This window comes from Ceratosolen solmsi, unplaced genomic scaffold, assembly GCF_000503995.2.
Source record: "Ceratosolen solmsi marchali unplaced genomic scaffold, CerSol_1.0 scaffold30, whole genome shotgun sequence".
Taxonomy (NCBI): domain Eukaryota; kingdom Metazoa; phylum Arthropoda; class Insecta; order Hymenoptera; family Agaonidae; genus Ceratosolen; species Ceratosolen solmsi.
The window spans coordinates 5,156,628-5,175,413 of NW_011948421.1; the positions used below are offsets into that span (position 1 = coordinate 5,156,628).

The 18,786-nt window shown below is 23.7% G+C and overlaps 2 protein-coding genes across 2 annotated transcripts in view; one reads left to right on the forward strand and one right to left on the reverse strand.

The window, feature by feature from the left end:
- nolo (ADAMTS-like no long nerve cord) overlaps nt 1–11,412 on the forward strand; it is a 113,834-nt gene extending 102,422 nt beyond the window's left edge. Inside the window, exons 14-25 of the mRNA XM_011498915.1 lie at nt 599–809; nt 3,057–3,367; nt 3,959–4,086; nt 4,648–4,788; nt 5,960–6,129; nt 6,323–6,397; nt 7,263–8,202; nt 8,559–8,638; nt 9,362–9,575; nt 10,231–10,400; nt 10,662–10,815; nt 11,240–11,412. Coding sequence (XP_011497217.1) covers nt 599–809; nt 3,057–3,367; nt 3,959–4,086; nt 4,648–4,788; nt 5,960–6,129; nt 6,323–6,397; nt 7,263–8,202; nt 8,559–8,638; nt 9,362–9,575; nt 10,231–10,400; nt 10,662–10,815; nt 11,240–11,346 — 2,701 coding nt within the window. The 3' untranslated portion in view covers nt 11,347–11,412. The remainder of the gene's footprint in view (nt 1–598; nt 810–3,056; nt 3,368–3,958; nt 4,087–4,647; nt 4,789–5,959; nt 6,130–6,322; nt 6,398–7,262; nt 8,203–8,558; nt 8,639–9,361; nt 9,576–10,230; nt 10,401–10,661; nt 10,816–11,239) is intronic.
- Nucleotides 11,413–15,631: 4,219 nt separating this feature from the next.
- Nucleotides 15,632–17,477, reverse strand: LOC105361410 (hydroxylysine kinase). Its single transcript, XM_011498583.1, has 2 exons — nt 17,001–17,477; nt 15,632–16,407 (listed from the first exon to the last, which is right to left on the reverse strand). Exons 1-2 carry the CDS (start codon nt 17,371–17,373, stop codon nt 15,701–15,703), a joined length of 1,080 nt encoding a protein of 359 aa, XP_011496885.1. The 5' UTR covers nt 17,374–17,477; the 3' UTR covers nt 15,632–15,700.
- Nucleotides 17,478–18,786: the final 1,309 nt, after the last annotated feature.

Genomic DNA, 18,786 nt, shown 5'->3' on the forward strand with positions numbered 1-18,786 from the left:
TAATTATTTTTTCATGTTACACAAAATACTTTGAATGGATAAATGCCGAAGTATGATTGTATTATTGAAACTTTGTATTAAATATTATTTATTGAACTATCAAATTTATTTTTAACTGAAATAAATACTTACGAATAATTTGTAGAATCAAATAATTTCTGTCGCGTTATCTAAAATATTTTCAATATACACAAGCTAAAAAATATTTCTTTTGTTAAAAAATTTATATCAACTATAATCTGATTTCTTTCTATAAAATATAAATGAATTACAGAAAAAAATTATATACATTCATCAAAAAATACCGAAGATTCTTTTGCAAAGAAAAGAAAATTATCTCAGCTTGAGAAAATGGATAAATGAAACGAAATTATATAACACATATAGTACATTTCAACATCATAAATAAAATATTTTAATAATTTATCATGCCATACATTTTCAAAGCGATTGCTACTTGATTATTTAGTATATAACAGTTAAATAATCTGAATTTTCCTTCAAGATTGTAAATTTAAAAAAAAGTTAATCGACATTTAATTCTTGGAAGTATAAAAGAATCGATGTTGCAACATAATAAATGCATAAATCTTTATAGATGGAACACTAGTGAGTTTTCATCGTGTATGAGTCCGTGCGGCCTTGGCATTCAAACGCGGGAAGTCAGCTGCATCCATGAGGTAACACGCGGTACCGGAAATACGGTAGCCGTGCCAAATCACATGTGCCCGCAGCCTCCGCCCGTCGACAGGCAATATTGTAATGTCTGGGACTGTCCAGTTGAGTGGCACGTAGCCGAGTGGAGTAAAGTAAGAACTTGCCTATTAATTATCGATTATAAAATTGTGATTTTTATGTCCAATGACATTTTATCTTAATATTAACGCAAAAGCTTAATATTAATGTAAAAAAAAATTAAAACTCGAGTGACAAACAAATTTCCTATTTTAAGCATGTTAGAGAAAGTTCAACTTCATTCAAATGCCAAATTGATAACTTTTTGTCAATAAGAAATTAATAAACTAATTTATTTAGCTGAATGGAAAATAAATAATAATTATAATAAAGATTAAAGTTAATTTACATTTTTATATAATTAAGGTAAAATTAATTTAATAGTAACATTGTGATGAATAAGACAAAAAAAACTTTGTTATTTTTAATATGCATTTCTGTAAATAATTAGAAAAGATGTAATATACTTGGCAATTGTTTTGCCGTTTATTTACACCAATAATAGATCTCTACTTTAAGTACAATACATTTATTGCAAATCTTAAATCCTAACAATTATCTTATAAATACAAAGCAAATGATCAACGTATTTGAAGAGTTTTCACTTATAATATATCTTATTTCACACTAAACTACAATAAGTTTTTTCTAAAATTTAAGAGATTTAAAAAATTATGAGGAAAATATAATACTTGTGTAATTATTTACAAATATACTTGTTAAAATTCTGAGAAGTATATGAGATAGAATATCTACTTTTTAATCTAAACATGCGCGCGCGCGCGATTATTATTATTAAACAACAATGATAAATAACAAATAATTCTTAAGTTTAATGTATAAGTCGTATGTATTTATAAGTATCGATATCCTTAAATGTAGTTGAGTCGATACGGAAATTTCGAATTCATAAATTTTAAGATCATTAAGAGTTTCTTTTATTGAAAATATTATTGTACTCTTTTTTGTGATTTATCATATAATGATTAAAAAACAAATATATATATATATATGTGTGTGTGTGTGTGCGTGTGTGCGTGTGCGTGTGTGTGTGTGTGTGTGTGTATGAATGACGAATTTGTCAAACGAAATTATATATGGAATTTAAAATGGATTGGAAGAAAATAATGTAATTATAAAGTTATTGTGATACGTTGTGGGACATTGTTTGGGACATCGCACAATTTCCCGATTACCGAGATTTTCTCTTATACATCCGTTAGTCCAGAAATGATAAAATACGCACTGTATGGTGGCATAAATGATTGAGACAGACAATGATAAAAATCGTTACGGAAAGATAAACATTGCGCATGTGGATACAGTTTTTTAATATTTAGCAAAAACAAAAAATAAAATAATTTTTTTGAAATTATTAGGAGTATATTAAAATTTCTATAAATATTGCGACTTAGTCGTTAAGATGAAGTTGGACTTATTTAGCCTAGTGCGTTACAGACTATAAAACAACAATAAAAATAATATCTATTTGCCGCAACAACAGCAATCAATTAGCGAAAAAGACTTAATTAATAAAAGAAACGGTCGAGACTTAAATATGAAATAGTCGATAAAGAAAAATTTTAAGATAAATAGGTAAGTTCACCTTGTAAACTAATGTGATGCTGACGTCTAAAAGTAGTCAAATGGAAAAAAAGGATTAACAACTTTGGCAAGCAGATGAGTGTATGATGGAAATATACAGATATAATATAACAAATATAATAATAAGAGGAATAACAGTCTGAAGGTTGAACACTCAAACAGCATAATCTTGTCTCTGATGTCAAGCACATACAGATTCCGTTCTTGCCTCGATAAATAACGAGAGTATTGCTTGAAGGAGGCCCCGGGAAATACTTGAACAGTCAAATGATATGTCCCCTTCTAGTAAAGGACTTACTCCGTTAACACTGGACAAAAAATACAGTTTACTATAATTATTTATATAAAACGCATTTATACAACAAGAGGGAAGTATAATTGAACTGTAACAGGACTTCGAGGGTGCGATCTTGGCTATTAGGGTAAAGTTTAATTAATACGTTGCTCGTATGGCTCTGCAGTAATATGTTATCGCACGGGATAGGCGGTGCGGCTTTCATCGGGTATCAGTAGTGAAGTGGCCTACGGCATTTATTTGCTTTCAAAACATATACATTTTCCATTCAATTTAAAACTTCTTCATGTGATTTATCTTATAATAGCATCTGAGAGATATAATATATTCATGTATTAAAATCTCAACAATTGACAAAGTGAATAATAATTACCAACTTTGCATTCAATCTTTAATTTTAAAAATATTCATGAAATTTCAGTGTTCAAAGACGTGTAGTGGAGGTATAAAGAAGCGTAAAGTTACGTGCGAACAGGTGATGGCACAGGGCCGTAAACAGTCGCGTCCGGAACGCGATTGTCCTTCACCAAAACCCCGATCAGAAAAAGAATGCAATAATCGACCTTGCGATCAATTGAATGCAGGCATTCAGCCAATTATAACTATTAAAAATACAACGTATATTCAAGACGATCCTAACAAGAAAGTTAATCTCGACATAGGGGGTCAAGCAACAATTTTTCAAGGCACACCCGTCATCAAAATCCGCTGTCCTGTTAAAAAGTTTGATAAGTAAGATTTTTCAAATTTTTCGTACTTTGGAACGGTAAGCTTTTCTAAACTTGTATAAATAAATGCATGAAAAAAAAAGTGAAGAATTAAGTTTGTATTAATTATTATTAAATTTTATTGTAATACTTTTGAAAATGCTGATGAATCTAATACGACATAAGAAATAGATATAAAAATGATTTTTTTAGTTCATCTCTTTTATAAATTCTTATAAGTGCATTTATAAATAAAAATATTTTATAAGCAATAATTTGAACAATATCTAATTAACATTTTTAAATGTTAAGTAGATAGTTTGATTCTAATTAAATTTTAAAATGTTAAGTAACTATTATTATAATTACAGCTAAATGTTAAATCTTAAGTTTTCTTTGTACTTTCTTAATTCTAAATTAGCTGTAATTAAACTTCTCATAAACTAAATGTTTTTATAATTCATAATAATCAAACAGAAAAGGTATAGAACATTATCATTATATTCGTATCAATTACCATTTATAAAATTTCATTGTTCTATAATATAAAAGCTTCAACTAGAATATACTTCACAATAGTCAATGTGAAGTAAATAAACTTTCTTTATTTACACAGAACACACATTATTTGGAGAAAAGATGATGAAGAGCTACGAAAATCAAGAAAGCACAAGATCAACAAAAAGGGAGCTTTAAAAATTGTGAACATCAATTTTTCTGATAGTGGTATATATTCATGTTGGGGTACGTATAGTAAATTGTAAATTATTTATATTTTACAAAATCAATAATAGTAGTGCCTAAATTTAAAACATAAATATAACTCTAGAACTGAAAATTGATTCATTTATACAATTTTCAATTTAAATATACTATATAATAACATTATTCTAAAGTTGTAGTAATTATAATGCCATGCAAAAGATAGTTTACAGATAGAAAACTAAGTTTGTGAAAGTTCTATAAAATTCAACTAATAAGATATTTATTCTTTTTTTTTCACTAACGTTATAGATATTTAAAAGATAAATAAATTATAAAAAAATTATGTTAATGTATCGTATACATTTAATAAAAAAATTAACTAAAATCGAAAAGACGTGTAATTATTGTTCTTAGTATAATAAGAATAACGAATAAGAATAAAAGGATAAACAAATACATTTACATCGAATTCATTGTTCCGAAAAAGTAATTAACAATATTTCCGTAATACTCCACTATATGTTTATATAAATGTCAGTAGACTCATTAGTTTTTGTTTAAAAAAACTCTTCATAAAGTTACTAAAATATAAATTTCTAGCTGGGCAGACAAACGCTGCAATACATCTCACAGTAAAACTAAAGTCTCGTGATCTAATGAGTAACGAAGAAGTTTTACGTTCGGGAAATGCGGTACACCAACGCCAAGGCACTCATCTTAGTTCTGCTCCAATTAATCCCGGTAAGAAACTTATAACTTTATAAATGTTTCAGTTGCCTAAGGTCGACCCTAACCTGTCGCATTTTCAATTATATATACATATGTTTCCAGAGCATAAGAACTACAGTCTGTATAACGTGTATAAATACAATAGAAGATGCATAATTTATGAAATTCAAATACAAGCAAAAACGATTTCGAATTATTTTTATATTTTTTATCTTCCATTGTCAATGATTTTTTAAAATTTAATTGTAAATGAAAACAATTGGATTATAACATATACAAATTTATTATACGCTACAAATGTACTAAAAATTATTTATAAACGACTAAAATTATAATACTAAACAAAAAAAAAACATCTTTGATATATTTATTTATCTCACATGTAAGTGCCTTTATTCTATGCCTATGTATGTATGTGTACATAGTATGTCTCATACTTCCATGCAAATCATAAGCAGAAAAAAACCGTCACGTACTGCAGTGGTATAATAAAATATATACTTTATTTAAAATTCTAAAAAAATTTCAAATGATATATAATTTTAATATAAAAAATATATATAATATATAATTTTAATATAAATTATATATATAATATATAATTTTATGTGGAAGAAATTCTGTGGAAGAAATAAAAAAAAATTTTATTTTATTAATATAACTATTCTGGGCTAATGTAACGTGCTTAATATATCTAAAACTATATTTGTTTACTATGGGATTTATTTTTAAGCTACTTAAAATGATTTACAAGAATTCCACTTGAAACAAAAATTAAATAATAATATTAAATAACATTTTTCCCATTATTCTAATATATTATTATAATCGGAATATAGTAATTACTGTTATATAATAATAAATTAATGAATTAATTAAAAATAAAAGTTTGAATATTTTTATTACAAAAAATAGAGGAATTAACTTAAAAAATGTATTGTATCCGATGCAACATTTAATCATATACAAATAAGTTCAAACAATTTAAATAATCACCGATGTATACAGATTTTTTTTATTATGTAATTTATTTTCATAATATTTTGGAAATATTATTTTTTAATTTATAAAACACTAAATTCTTTATAAATAATTTGCAAACTCACTAAAAATATTGAAAAAACGAAAAATATTGAAATTACAAGCAATACTTGAATAAATCTAGGAACATCTCTTATCGCAGAGCCATTCTATGGTATATATGGCGAGGACAATCAAGAAACTCATCATGAAAGTCAAAAATCACCAAAAACAACAGAAAAACCCCGAAGAAAAAAACAGAAACAAGTAGGGAGTCCTTTGCCTGTTGAATCTACTGAAAAATACGAGTACTCTGTCACACCACTACATCAAGTAATGTTTTTTTAATTTAAATAATAATTGTTGTTATCACGTTCTTTAAATTTCTTTTATTTGCATTCTTCTTTCCTCAAATTAGTTAAAAACTAACATTTATTTTTTATCACTATCTTGTCTGCTTTACTTTTTACTAACTGGTGATGGACATTAATAAATTAAATGGATTTGGATGAAAAAAATTTACTAGCCGATAGCGTCCACAGCTTCTTCTGGTGCCTCCACATTGATGCCTCATTTCAGTCAAATTATGACAACTTTTAAGGTGGGAGTAATCATTGATTTTTGTGAATAATTTGAAATATATTTCGATGTGTAATAATGTATAAAGATACAATCTTGGAGTTTGCATTTTTAAATTTTTAATATACTTTTCATAATTTTATATAATGTAATTTTATTGAAATTTAATATATAATAATTTTATTTGATAAAATTTCTTTGTATGTCTCAAAAATAATTTAATATTCAGTAAATTTACAAAATATTAATTTCAGTACTTATAAATATTTAACGTTTATAATATAAAACGTATGGTATCTGTAATATACAATTTAATACCTATATATAATACGTTTTTATGACTTATTCTCATATTACTATATGTTGTTTTGTATAAAAATATTATAAGCAAATATATATATACAATCTTCCATTCGAAACACTTTCAAATCTTCAGTTTCTATTAAATCTAATTTGAAAAGAAATAATAAAATAACATTTCTTTATTCGGTGCATATTTATATAAATACCAAGTTCAATCTAATTATTCTCTATTTACATAAAGATTTTTCCATATAAATACGAATTATTAATTTAAAGGATCTTTTGAAATATAGTTATAATATAACAATAATGTATAATATAACAATAATATATAATATAACAATAATGTATAATATAACAATAATGTATAATATAACAATAATGTATAATATCACAATATAATAAGTAATAGTTAATACTTTAAATTTTTTAAATTGTTTCAAAATTGTTTCAAAATTATGCTCTTAACATTTTTAACATATAAATGAGTAATCAAATATTTATTGGAATATTCTGGTGTAATTTTATGATGTGATTTTATGAATTATGTATTAAAATATTCAATGGAAAAAAATCATTTTTAGAACTATTGGTCATTCCACGATCCTACATTATTAAATTCCAAACGTGCAAACATCATCACTCATCCTGGAAACTATGCGCAACACGAATTAAGCTCAACGTTGGCAATAGATAACCGACTTCCTTTATCTGATATCGATCATCTTGAAAAAGCTAGTCCATTCAAATCTATCCGCGAACGTTATAACTTATTCCAAAGTGACAATATAGCTATTCCGGATAATGTTTTTGGTCCGGACGAAGAACGCATTTTCATAGACGATGATCCCTTCGAAGTAGAGGAGAAATTTCTTTCGATTGAACACCAAGATATACCAGTACAACATATGCCTAGTGTCACTATGCTAAATTTTAAAACTCAGCCAACACATATTCAACAACAATACAATAATATTGAGGTTCATCTTGACAGAAATCAGAGAGGCACTCAAGATGAAGAACAAATACAAAACAAATTGTATGAAGCCGAAGAATTAAATAAAACAAAGGGAAAAAACTCCCCAACCTTACAACCCGAGACAACGAATAAAAAGATTCTGGAGAATTTTGATATAGAAGATCAAGACGTTACGGTTACACCAATTTACTTTATTACGAATAATTCATCGCATTCATTGGAATCAATTTCAGAAGAATATGAAACTACAGCGATTGCAATAATATTAAATGAAACATCAAATGATACGTTAAACAAAGAAATGATGACTACGAGCATAATAACAACAATATCAACAATAAATGATACAGATTCATTAAGAATAGAAGAGAATAAAGAAAGACAAAAACACCGTATAGATTTAGAAATTTTTCGTGTAGGAAAAAAAATGGAAAGAACTATTGGAATCTTTGAAATGGACAACCAGAACGTAACACCTATTATACTCGGTAATGAAAGGAAGGATCACACACCTACTATTGGTTCAATTTCAGTATTCAATAAAGGTACGAGATATATATAAAAATAATTCTTATTTATACAATAAATAAAATATCTGCATAATCAATTAGATTTTTATTTATATTTTTACAAAATATTTAAAATAAATTTATACTTAACAGAAAATAATTATATTTGTGACTTAAATATTTAATTTACTTATTACTTAATTTAATGTAATTTATATTTAATTTAACTAGTATATTAAACAAAAATGATATTTATATTGAAAAAACTTTTATTTATATTAAGTTAGATATTGATTTTTAAGTAGTCAATAGTAACGTTGAATTAATCCTCTACAAATAAAAATGATAGATAAAAAATGAAAAATTTCTATATGAGGGAATTTTTTTTATAGCTAAAGATGATTTGATATTTGAATGGGTTACAACAGACTGGTCTGGATGTTCACAAACTTGTGGCGGTGGTGGCTTTCAGGTAAAAGTACACGTGATATTTTAATAATTCTAAAATATATGCTGAAAAATACTATTAATTAAAAGATTCATTAATATATAAATTTAGAATATAATGAATATCGATATAAATTCTTGGAAGTTTTGTATAAATTGTTAATATAAAGAAGCTATATTAAATATTGAACTCTTTAGAAATTCATATTAATCTGATAAATATGTTTTTAAATCGTAATCATAAAACATAACTTAAAATAGATATTGAGCATCTTTTATATAATTAAAGTTTAATAACCGGAATTAAAGATCCAAAGATGCCATGTTTAGAGATTAACAGTCCACCTTTATTAAATATTGAATGTCATTATATATATCTTATTAGTACTAATGATTTTCAGTATTATACCTATTATTATTATCTTGGTAAATATTTTATTATTGAGGCAAAAAAAGTGAACTAATACTCTTATACATCATGATACAAACTACAAAATGCATTTACATGAGCGAATATTTTCTTATATATTCTTTTATATAATAATAATTATTATATTGGAGAAGTAAAGTATGTTCTATTTTATTGTGAAGTATAATTCTATAATATAATAAACGAATAGAAAAAGATATTACAAGATATTAATTACTAATATATTTTCTTTTTCACGATACCTATACGTATCTCTATATTAGTAATATCTATATTAGTAATTAGACTTTTAACGTATAAAATTATATTTTATTTTAGATGCGTGGAGCTCAATGTACAGTACGTGCGGCAAAAAGCGATTCAAACACGACACAAATTGCACGTCGAACGATTATAGGTACGTCATTGTGCGAGGATGCAAACTATCCCATGCCTGAAAAAGTACGAGCTTGTGGTGAGGGTAAGTGTCCACAATGGCATAGCGGCTCATGGACCCCTTGTGAAACTTCTCGCTGCTTTGACTGGAAAACAGGTAACATTACATATTTCCAACCCAAACAATTACTATTTAAATGAAACTTCAACTATAATAGTTTAAATAAAATAAAACTATTGTACAATTGACTTATATTTCTATATAATATTTCTGTCATAATTATAAAAACTGTTAAAACTGAAATAAGTATATCTCAAAATGAAAAAATAGTTGTTTTAAAAATCATTAGTATTACCAAAATTATTCGATACAATTAAATTTTCAATTATAAAACTTATAAAATGATTGTTTTTAAATAAATAAAATCTAATGTTATATCCATTATACTGATTTACCTAATTAAAGGTACATATAATATTTAATTTCCATAATTATATTATATTATGAGAATTATATAACATAATTATATATATATATATATATATATATATATATATATTATGAGAATACATAAATTGAAATTCAATTTTACTTAATGAAAATATAAATAAATTAATATTTTTTAAAATATATTAAATATGGATATCGTTTTGGCCTTTGAAAATAAAAAAAAATAAAAAATTAAAAAGAACGTAAATCGTAAATCACATACTGAATAAATAGGGATAATTAATTATAATAAATGTCGTATTAAAACTTATTTAAAAATAATACATTTGATTAATTTACGTACATCATTATATTTTCATAGCAATGCAGAGAAGAGAAATTAGTTGCCGCTTGATTGAGTCAGAAGACAAAATAGAAAATTCAACCATCATAGATGTAAACAAATGTAACGAAGCAATGAGACCACCACAAAGGCAAGAATGTTACAATGATGCATGCAAAGGTGTTTGGCGAGTTGGAGAATGGTCAGAAGTAAGCAGAAACTCAGATATGAATGGAAGAATTAAAAAATATAAATTTTTTTCCAATTATAAATATAAAATATTTCAATGCACTTGTTTCCAAACTTATTATTCCAGACACTATATATATGTGTATATATATATATATATATATATATATATATATATATTTCAATATTTATATTTAAGTTTTTCTTAATTTTATATAAAATATGACCAATGATGTCCTTAAACTTCAAAATAATTTTTTAATCAATAAAATATTACGCAGTGTACAGCTTCTTGCGAAAAGGATGGAATTAAGTATCGAATTTTACAATGCGTCTGGTACGGAACTAAAAAACCAGCTGGTAATGTTTGTGGAGATACACCACGACCACCTGTTATGAAAACTTGTCGGGGACCACCATGTTCCAAATCATCTGGTAGAGTAGATCAATATATTTAATAATACTTAGTTATCAATGTTTATCTTTATATAATGCAGACATCTTCATAGCACATTAAATCTCCAAAGCTTTTTTCATTCATATATAGACAACTGTTTTTTTTTCAAATTTTACATGAATTTTACATTGTATATTTACATGGGCGTAAAAACAAAGATAATTTAATTGTTTGTACGAGAAACTTTTGAATAATTTTGATTGCAAATTCTATATAAGAAAAAATAATATGTACTAATAAATGATCTTTATTATATAAAAGTTCAACTGGAATTAGAAAATTAAATTTTCTAATTAAATAATAAACTTATACATAATATGTTAAAATAATTAAAATACTATTAAAAGAAAAATATAATGTTCACGATTATATTAATTTCGATTTTTAATTTTATTTTTCTAGATGATTGCAAAGACCATTCACAGTTATGTGGACGCGTAAAACTATTGGGAATGTGTCACATGTCTCTGTACAAAAAGCAATGCTGCAAATCTTGTAACCAAGAGTGATATGTATAAACTTAAAAAAAATCCAATTCGATATAAGAAAAAGGAGATCCTATAGTAAAAATTGACCAAACCAAAATTTTCTTAACTTCATAAAAATATTGAAAAATACTTTATGATGAATATACAAGAATTATATATTAAATGGTTAAAAAATATCATACATCTACATATATATAATTCATCAAAACATTATATATGAAATAATACTTACAGTTTTTGGCATTCTGATATATACCATTGACTACACTATAATATATTCTACGTTTAGTTAAAAAAAAAAATATGACCATCTTTAACATTAAAATATGCTTTGAATGTATTCTCAATTATGAATGATAATTAAATTGGAGTTGTTAATAGATTGCGTATATAAATAGAAAAGAAGCTAAAATTATATTATCTTCTATTAAGTTTTAAAGTTGGTCAATTTTGCACTGTGTGTCTCAAGTCGCCTATAAAATGTTAATCCAAAGTAATATTAATTAATAGAGTAATATTGATTAATACTAATTTTTCGTTTTAAACTAATATATGTTTATGTAATATATATATAAAGTATTTTTTCTGAAAAGTATTATAATATATAAAATAAAAATTCAGTTTTACCATTAAAATATTTTCAGTATAATATAAACTGTAGTGCATAAAATAATAAAATTATAAAAATTCCTCTACCAATACAGATCAATTTTTAATTACATAATAAAATATAGTTTATATTAATAATAAAATAAGAAATTTTATAATATTTTTCTGTATGAAACGAAGTTTGAATATGTCTATTTACATATAATAAAAACATAATCTGCCGCCATCAAAACTAATTTTATGCGCATCTTTGTTATTAAAAGTTTAAATAATTAATCTACTTTTCTCTATAATTTGGAACTGATAGTGTAAATATATTATGAAATATTTAATCGTATAGAGAATGAGTCTAAAAAGTTTACTGATAATTTTATGAATTCTGGTATAAAGACACGAATCTTAATGCACTAATAGTAAATGTACGGCAAAGCTTATCACATTTTTGAAATATTTAATTCAAAGTACTGGAAAGTATCTTTTATGATTTTTATTTTATTGCATTATATTTTGTATTTTATTACATTTTATAGTTTGATGATTCTTTCAAATGCTTTTAAATTTTTATAAATGAGAGATAGAAGCTAAACATTAGATACTTTAAAAATTAAATGGATGTTTCGTTAAATTAATTATGTTTAACATTATAAACTATAAAATATTCTTAAATTTATGACTATCTAATATTTTACAAAAATATTTCTATAATAAAATTTTTTAAAAAATAATAATAATCATAAAATATGTTTATAAAAATGAGTTATTCATCTTTTATTTAAATTAGTTTCATAAATGACGAGATTTAAAAGAATAAAAAATACATGTTTTTAATATGGAATTTTAGCAAATGAAGTCGTGGATAAAGCTAAAATTTTGAATAAACTAAAAAAATTATTTAAATTAACATGTATATATAATTAAAATATAATAGAACAAAATATTAAAATACAACACGTAATAGCTAATTTCAGTATTTTTCATTATTTATATCTAGTTTATTCAATAGAAAACAAAAATCACTTTTCAAGACTGAGAAGGTAGTGTATTGTATAAAGTATATACTCTTGTAAATGGAAAACGTCTACAGCGTAAATAATAAAAAAAATCCCAATACATTTAAAAATCCTTATTAAATTATACATAGCAGATAAGACTTCTTTTTTGTTGTATATGCGATATATTTATTTTTATTGTATTAGATTGCATTATTATTATCCAGTATTATAACTATGCGTTTTTAACTTAATAACTAAACTGATATTAATTAAGTATAACAACAAAATATAATAATTTTAAACAAGCACACTAAGTGGATTATGCAAAAAATATGCATGCATACGAATATATATATACGTAATCGTAGTCATGCTCATATATATGCGCACGCATACAATATGCCTACTACAAAATATCTTCGACATGCGAACATAAGCCAGTAGATTTTAAGCAATAAATAAGCATACATATATATATATATATATATATATATATATATATAGACAATTGTAAGATATTTTATTAAATGAAAATAAGTATGACGTAAGTTCGTTAATAATCGAATTATTAATATGTTTACAAACAGTAAAGAAATCGATTGATAACTAAACTAACTAAAGTTTTAAAATTAATAATTTTATATTAATGAACATTAGTAGCTTATAAATTTATCTCAATAAAACAGATGCGTGCGTCACATTTGCCAAAGTAAGCTGAACAAAGAAATAATGTAAAATGATCACTAAAAAATTAAGAAAAAAAGATAAAGTATTAATCATCAAAATATATTAATAAAGAGAGAAATATGCTAAATGAGCTTCTCTAGTAAGAAACAAGAAAAATCATAACTATTATAATTTAAACATATTTAAAAAGAGAGCCGAGATTTACAATATTACGCATAATTTATTGATTCAATTTTGGAAGATTTTCTTCAAACAACTTGCTTTCTTTTCTCTCTATATATTGCTCTCTGTACTCTCATTTTAAATAATTAATAAAAAATAACATTACTTATAAATTCAAATACACATATATATTCAATATTAAATTATTATTAATTCATAATCTTATGAAAATATTTGGAAAGACTATTTCTATTAAACAGTTCTAAACAGTTTTAAAAAACTGTTTATAAACTATTTGACTTTATTCAAAATACCTTATATTTTGTTAATTTTATATTGAAAATATTTGTATTAAAATACGAATATTCATTTAATGATACATTTCGTATATATTTTATTATATTAATTAACTATTTATTATTTATAATAAATATGACGATAAACTGATTTTCAATAAAGTCGAATTTAATAATAATAAATAAAATGATTAATATTGAATTTTAATATAGGTGAAAAATATAAATATTAATATAATATTTCATCGATACTTGTATCGAAATAAAAGCTGAAAATACAGAAAGTAAACGATGTAAATAATATTTCTAAAATTTTAACAAAAATCACACAAACTGATGCACAATTTTATAAATAATTTATTTACATATTTTTAAAAAATTCTAGCCTATAACAAAAAGTTGATTAAAAAAAAAATATTTAATTTTAGTACTACGTAAGATATATTCTATTTAATTCTAAAAATTATAATAGATTATTGCAAAAAGTAATAAATATTCTTATTCAAAATTTACAATATGGGTACATAATTAATAAAAATACATTTTTATTTCATAAAATTTTTATTAATGAAAAATTAAATTAAAATTAATTTAAATATTATAAATTTTTATAATTCTTAAGCTTCTAAATTTGAAAGTCCTATATGCATTACATAAAATAATAATTATCTTTTGTACATATTGAAGCTAGGTAGAATAAAGTAAATAAATTTCTCAAATATAACTCACAAGTGTTTGCCCACTACATATGTTTGCATTATAATATGCGAATAATTATTAATTAAGACAAAAGGGTACTTATTACTGTTAATTACATCTATGTACATATCTAACTGCCTCATCTTCATATACGAATACATACATATAAGATGTATATATACGTATATTTATTTAAAAATAAAAACCAAAAATTATGTCTAATAGTAATTATTTTTATCTTTCCTTGATGCTAACCCATTATCCTCGAAAAAATAAAATGTTTTATTATAAATTTAAAGAAACTTTTGTTTACGTTTCCAATTCAATTTTCTTCATAAGTTCATACTAAACATCAAATACAAACTTAAATTATGTATAATTCATAATAAAGTTGAATTTTTTTAAAATAAATCTAGTCTTTTATATTAAATAGATTTTAAATAATAATTAAATAAGCTATGCTTAGACTATACTCAGTAAAACTTAATTATCGTGTGTAATCTATAAGTTTACATACATGTAAAAAATGGTCTATATTTTTATTTTCTAACATAAATTATTAACATCTTTTAAGTAATAATTTTAAAAATAAAATTATTTAATTTGAAATTTTAACTCAAATTAAGGAATTTATTTATTACATATTCAAAATTTTTATAATAATTGAAACTATCCAAATTTATTTAATTAACTATTATACTTCTTTTTAATTATAAATTATTTGTTATATTTGAGTAGTTATTATACGAAATGATATATTTTTACTATTTTTCTTTTTCTCTCTTTCTTAAAGAATTTGAGATCATATTACAATAAGTTCTAAGTATTGCATCGTGGATATAAATTGATGTATAAAAATAATAATATTTAATACTTATAAAATTTCAAGGATTAACTGGTCTATCCTTTAATTGGATAGCATATTGTCAATTAATTATTAATACTCCAAATGTTCATTACTTCTAGATCATCCATTGCCCAAAGCTTTTTTAATAGTAACCACTTAGCTTTATGAGATCGTATCAAATATTTATTGTTTGGCTCTCTCTGGCACGAATAAATTCCAAGAACTAAGCTTTGAGCAAATCTCGCACAAATACATAATTTTAATATTTCTCTTTCTTGCTGTGCCAACTGTCTGACTATTCGATAACCCTCGATTACGTGTTTAACTAAATCGATATCATTAGTCCAAATAATTATGTAACATAGACAAATCGCCAATTCAAATATGAAACAACTTTTGTGAGAATCTCCAAAGTCTATGATAGCTTCTATATTATTTCCATCTGCATTTACAATTATATTATCATCATTTAAATCACCATGTACAATTCCTTCGTCCAAATTTTTGATGATAGATAGTACTTTCGTCTCAAAATCTACTATAATCTTCTCGATTAGATTAACGTCTTTTTTATCATCTAAGACAAATAAAAAGTCTCTAAGCTTTGGTACAGCTGATAAAATCCATATAGATGTTTGATTTTCATATGCCGGATGTGAAAACTTTTCCATTGTTCTATCCAAACGAGCAACATATAAGCCAATTTGCTTTAAAAGTTCAACAGAAGCATAAACGTTGTTTAAAATTACACCCTGACGAAAAACTAGAACTCGCAACGCATGTATTGGCCCTAATAAAAATACATAAAAAAACAAATAATTTAATACTTTCTAGAACTTTTAGATAAAAATTAATTAAAGTTCTTAATAATATTATTTTCCATACTTTAATATCTTTTATATAAGAAATATATTTTAAATAAATATGTCTACTTTATTACACATTCAGTGGCATAAACATAACGTAGAATATGTTTTACTTGATCCAATTAAAATTTTGAAGACTATCATTTATAAACATTTAATAAATTTATATTCCAATACAAATTGCAATCAATTTTTAAATGTTCAATTAATAAAATTATATTTTCAATAATACAATATGTTTTTGCATAACTTATACAAGATAATTCAATAAGACTCAACATTTCATATAATTGAGAAGGAGTTAATTAACGCATGAAATATTTATAAAACATTCACTTTATAATGAATAAATTTTAAAAATAGAAATTTCAACATAGAAATTTCTTTGATATTAATATATTAAATGTTCTATTCATCAGTCTTTTATATTGTAATACCTTTTTTTTTTATCTATAATATAATAAATAATATAATATAAATAGATATAATGTGTTACAAAAATACGTATTAATCTCACCTTCTTTATCAAACATTTCCATTGAGTAATACGAACCGTCTTTTTGCCTTACAGGAACTGGGCAAATAAAGCCCATTTTATCAAGAAATAACAACAGTTCGTTCTGTGCTTCAATGAAGTCTGTATTGCGAGAATCTAAACTGTTAATAATCTTCAAAACGTACCCATCTTTAGCAATCATTGCTATGTAAGGATTACTGCTATGAAATCGATTCTCGCAGAGTACATGATAGTTTCTGTCATCATAAGCGTTAAGCTTGGAAATGCTTTTCACTTTCAATCCGTAACGTTGCTCAACAAGATATTTTGCATATTCTTCGTTTACATTGGGCTTGATCAATTGATCGAGTATTGTATTATTCGCTGGACTCATTTTAATTTTTAACCAAATATATTTATCGCGTTGCAACTGATATGAAAAACGACTTTGTAATACAGTATTACTATTACTTGATAAATCAAAGATTAAGCCATAATCTTTTTAGTTAGTTTAATAATGTATTTATCAATTAAATTAAAAATGACTGTTTGAAATACTTTTATATAACTATTTCCCGATCTACTATTCTAAATGAAATAACAGTAATTGAATTATAATTTCAATAGCACGTTAAAAATAGAAAACACAGTGTAGTTATTGCAGCCAACGTGATTCTACTACTGATGAAATAATCCAACGAATAAGATAAATTGAGTCCGTACGAATATAATGGTTGAGATAATACGTAAAGAATAAAATGGAGAGTGGGAAAGAACGAAAGTGAGAACCGACATACTAAATTAGGTGATTATATTGAAATGATTATTTGCGCAATGATAGGTTAATCTACATAACAACCCAATTATCTATTTATGTATGCAGCAAAATTTAATATTACTATCGAAAGTAATAATAATGTTATCGATATATAAATATAAATAATGTATATACATACGAAAAACATTTATTTACAACGTTTAGAAATGCATAGGTACTAACCTGAAGACTAGTATATAAGCAGAATTTAAATAAATTATTTGGTTATAACAGTAATAGAATACTATTAAGTAATGAACCAATGCCATTAACTATAAATTTATATAAATTTATATTTATATAAAACTATAAACCAATTTATTAACTATAAATTAATTACATTTTAATCTAATATCATAATATTAATTATTCTAAAAAATAAAAATTTAAAAAAGTTAATTGAGAAAATACCAATAATTATTTCATTTATAATACAATTACATTAAAAATTGTTGTGAAATTTATTTATTATGTTGTTCTTAATTTTATAATAAATGATAGTAATTTAACTGATGATATTTATCTTCTATTACTGAAGACCGTTCCATTAGGACTCAATTCGATTAATATATTTATTAATTAAATTCTTTTTATGCGCAATATGTATATGAATTTTACATGAAAAATCATTACATTCAAATTGAGGTATTCCCAATATTTTCAAATCATATTCAAAATCACTTTAACCTATATTATTTAGTGACATATTTATTTTTTATATTGTTGTTTATAAAAGAACTAATCCTTATTATTTACTTATCTATAAATTTGTATTCAATTAATTATTATTGCACATAAAATTATTGACTAATATTGTATTACTCATATCTATTTAATCGGTATTTGTTTAATTTTTATTTATGCGTTATATTAGAAGCGCAATTAAGTAAATCAAAATAATAGCAGACAAATACATAATTTTTAACAATAATTTTTTAATTTCAACGGAAATTTGTTTTATATCTTTAATAAAATTTAATAATAAATCTA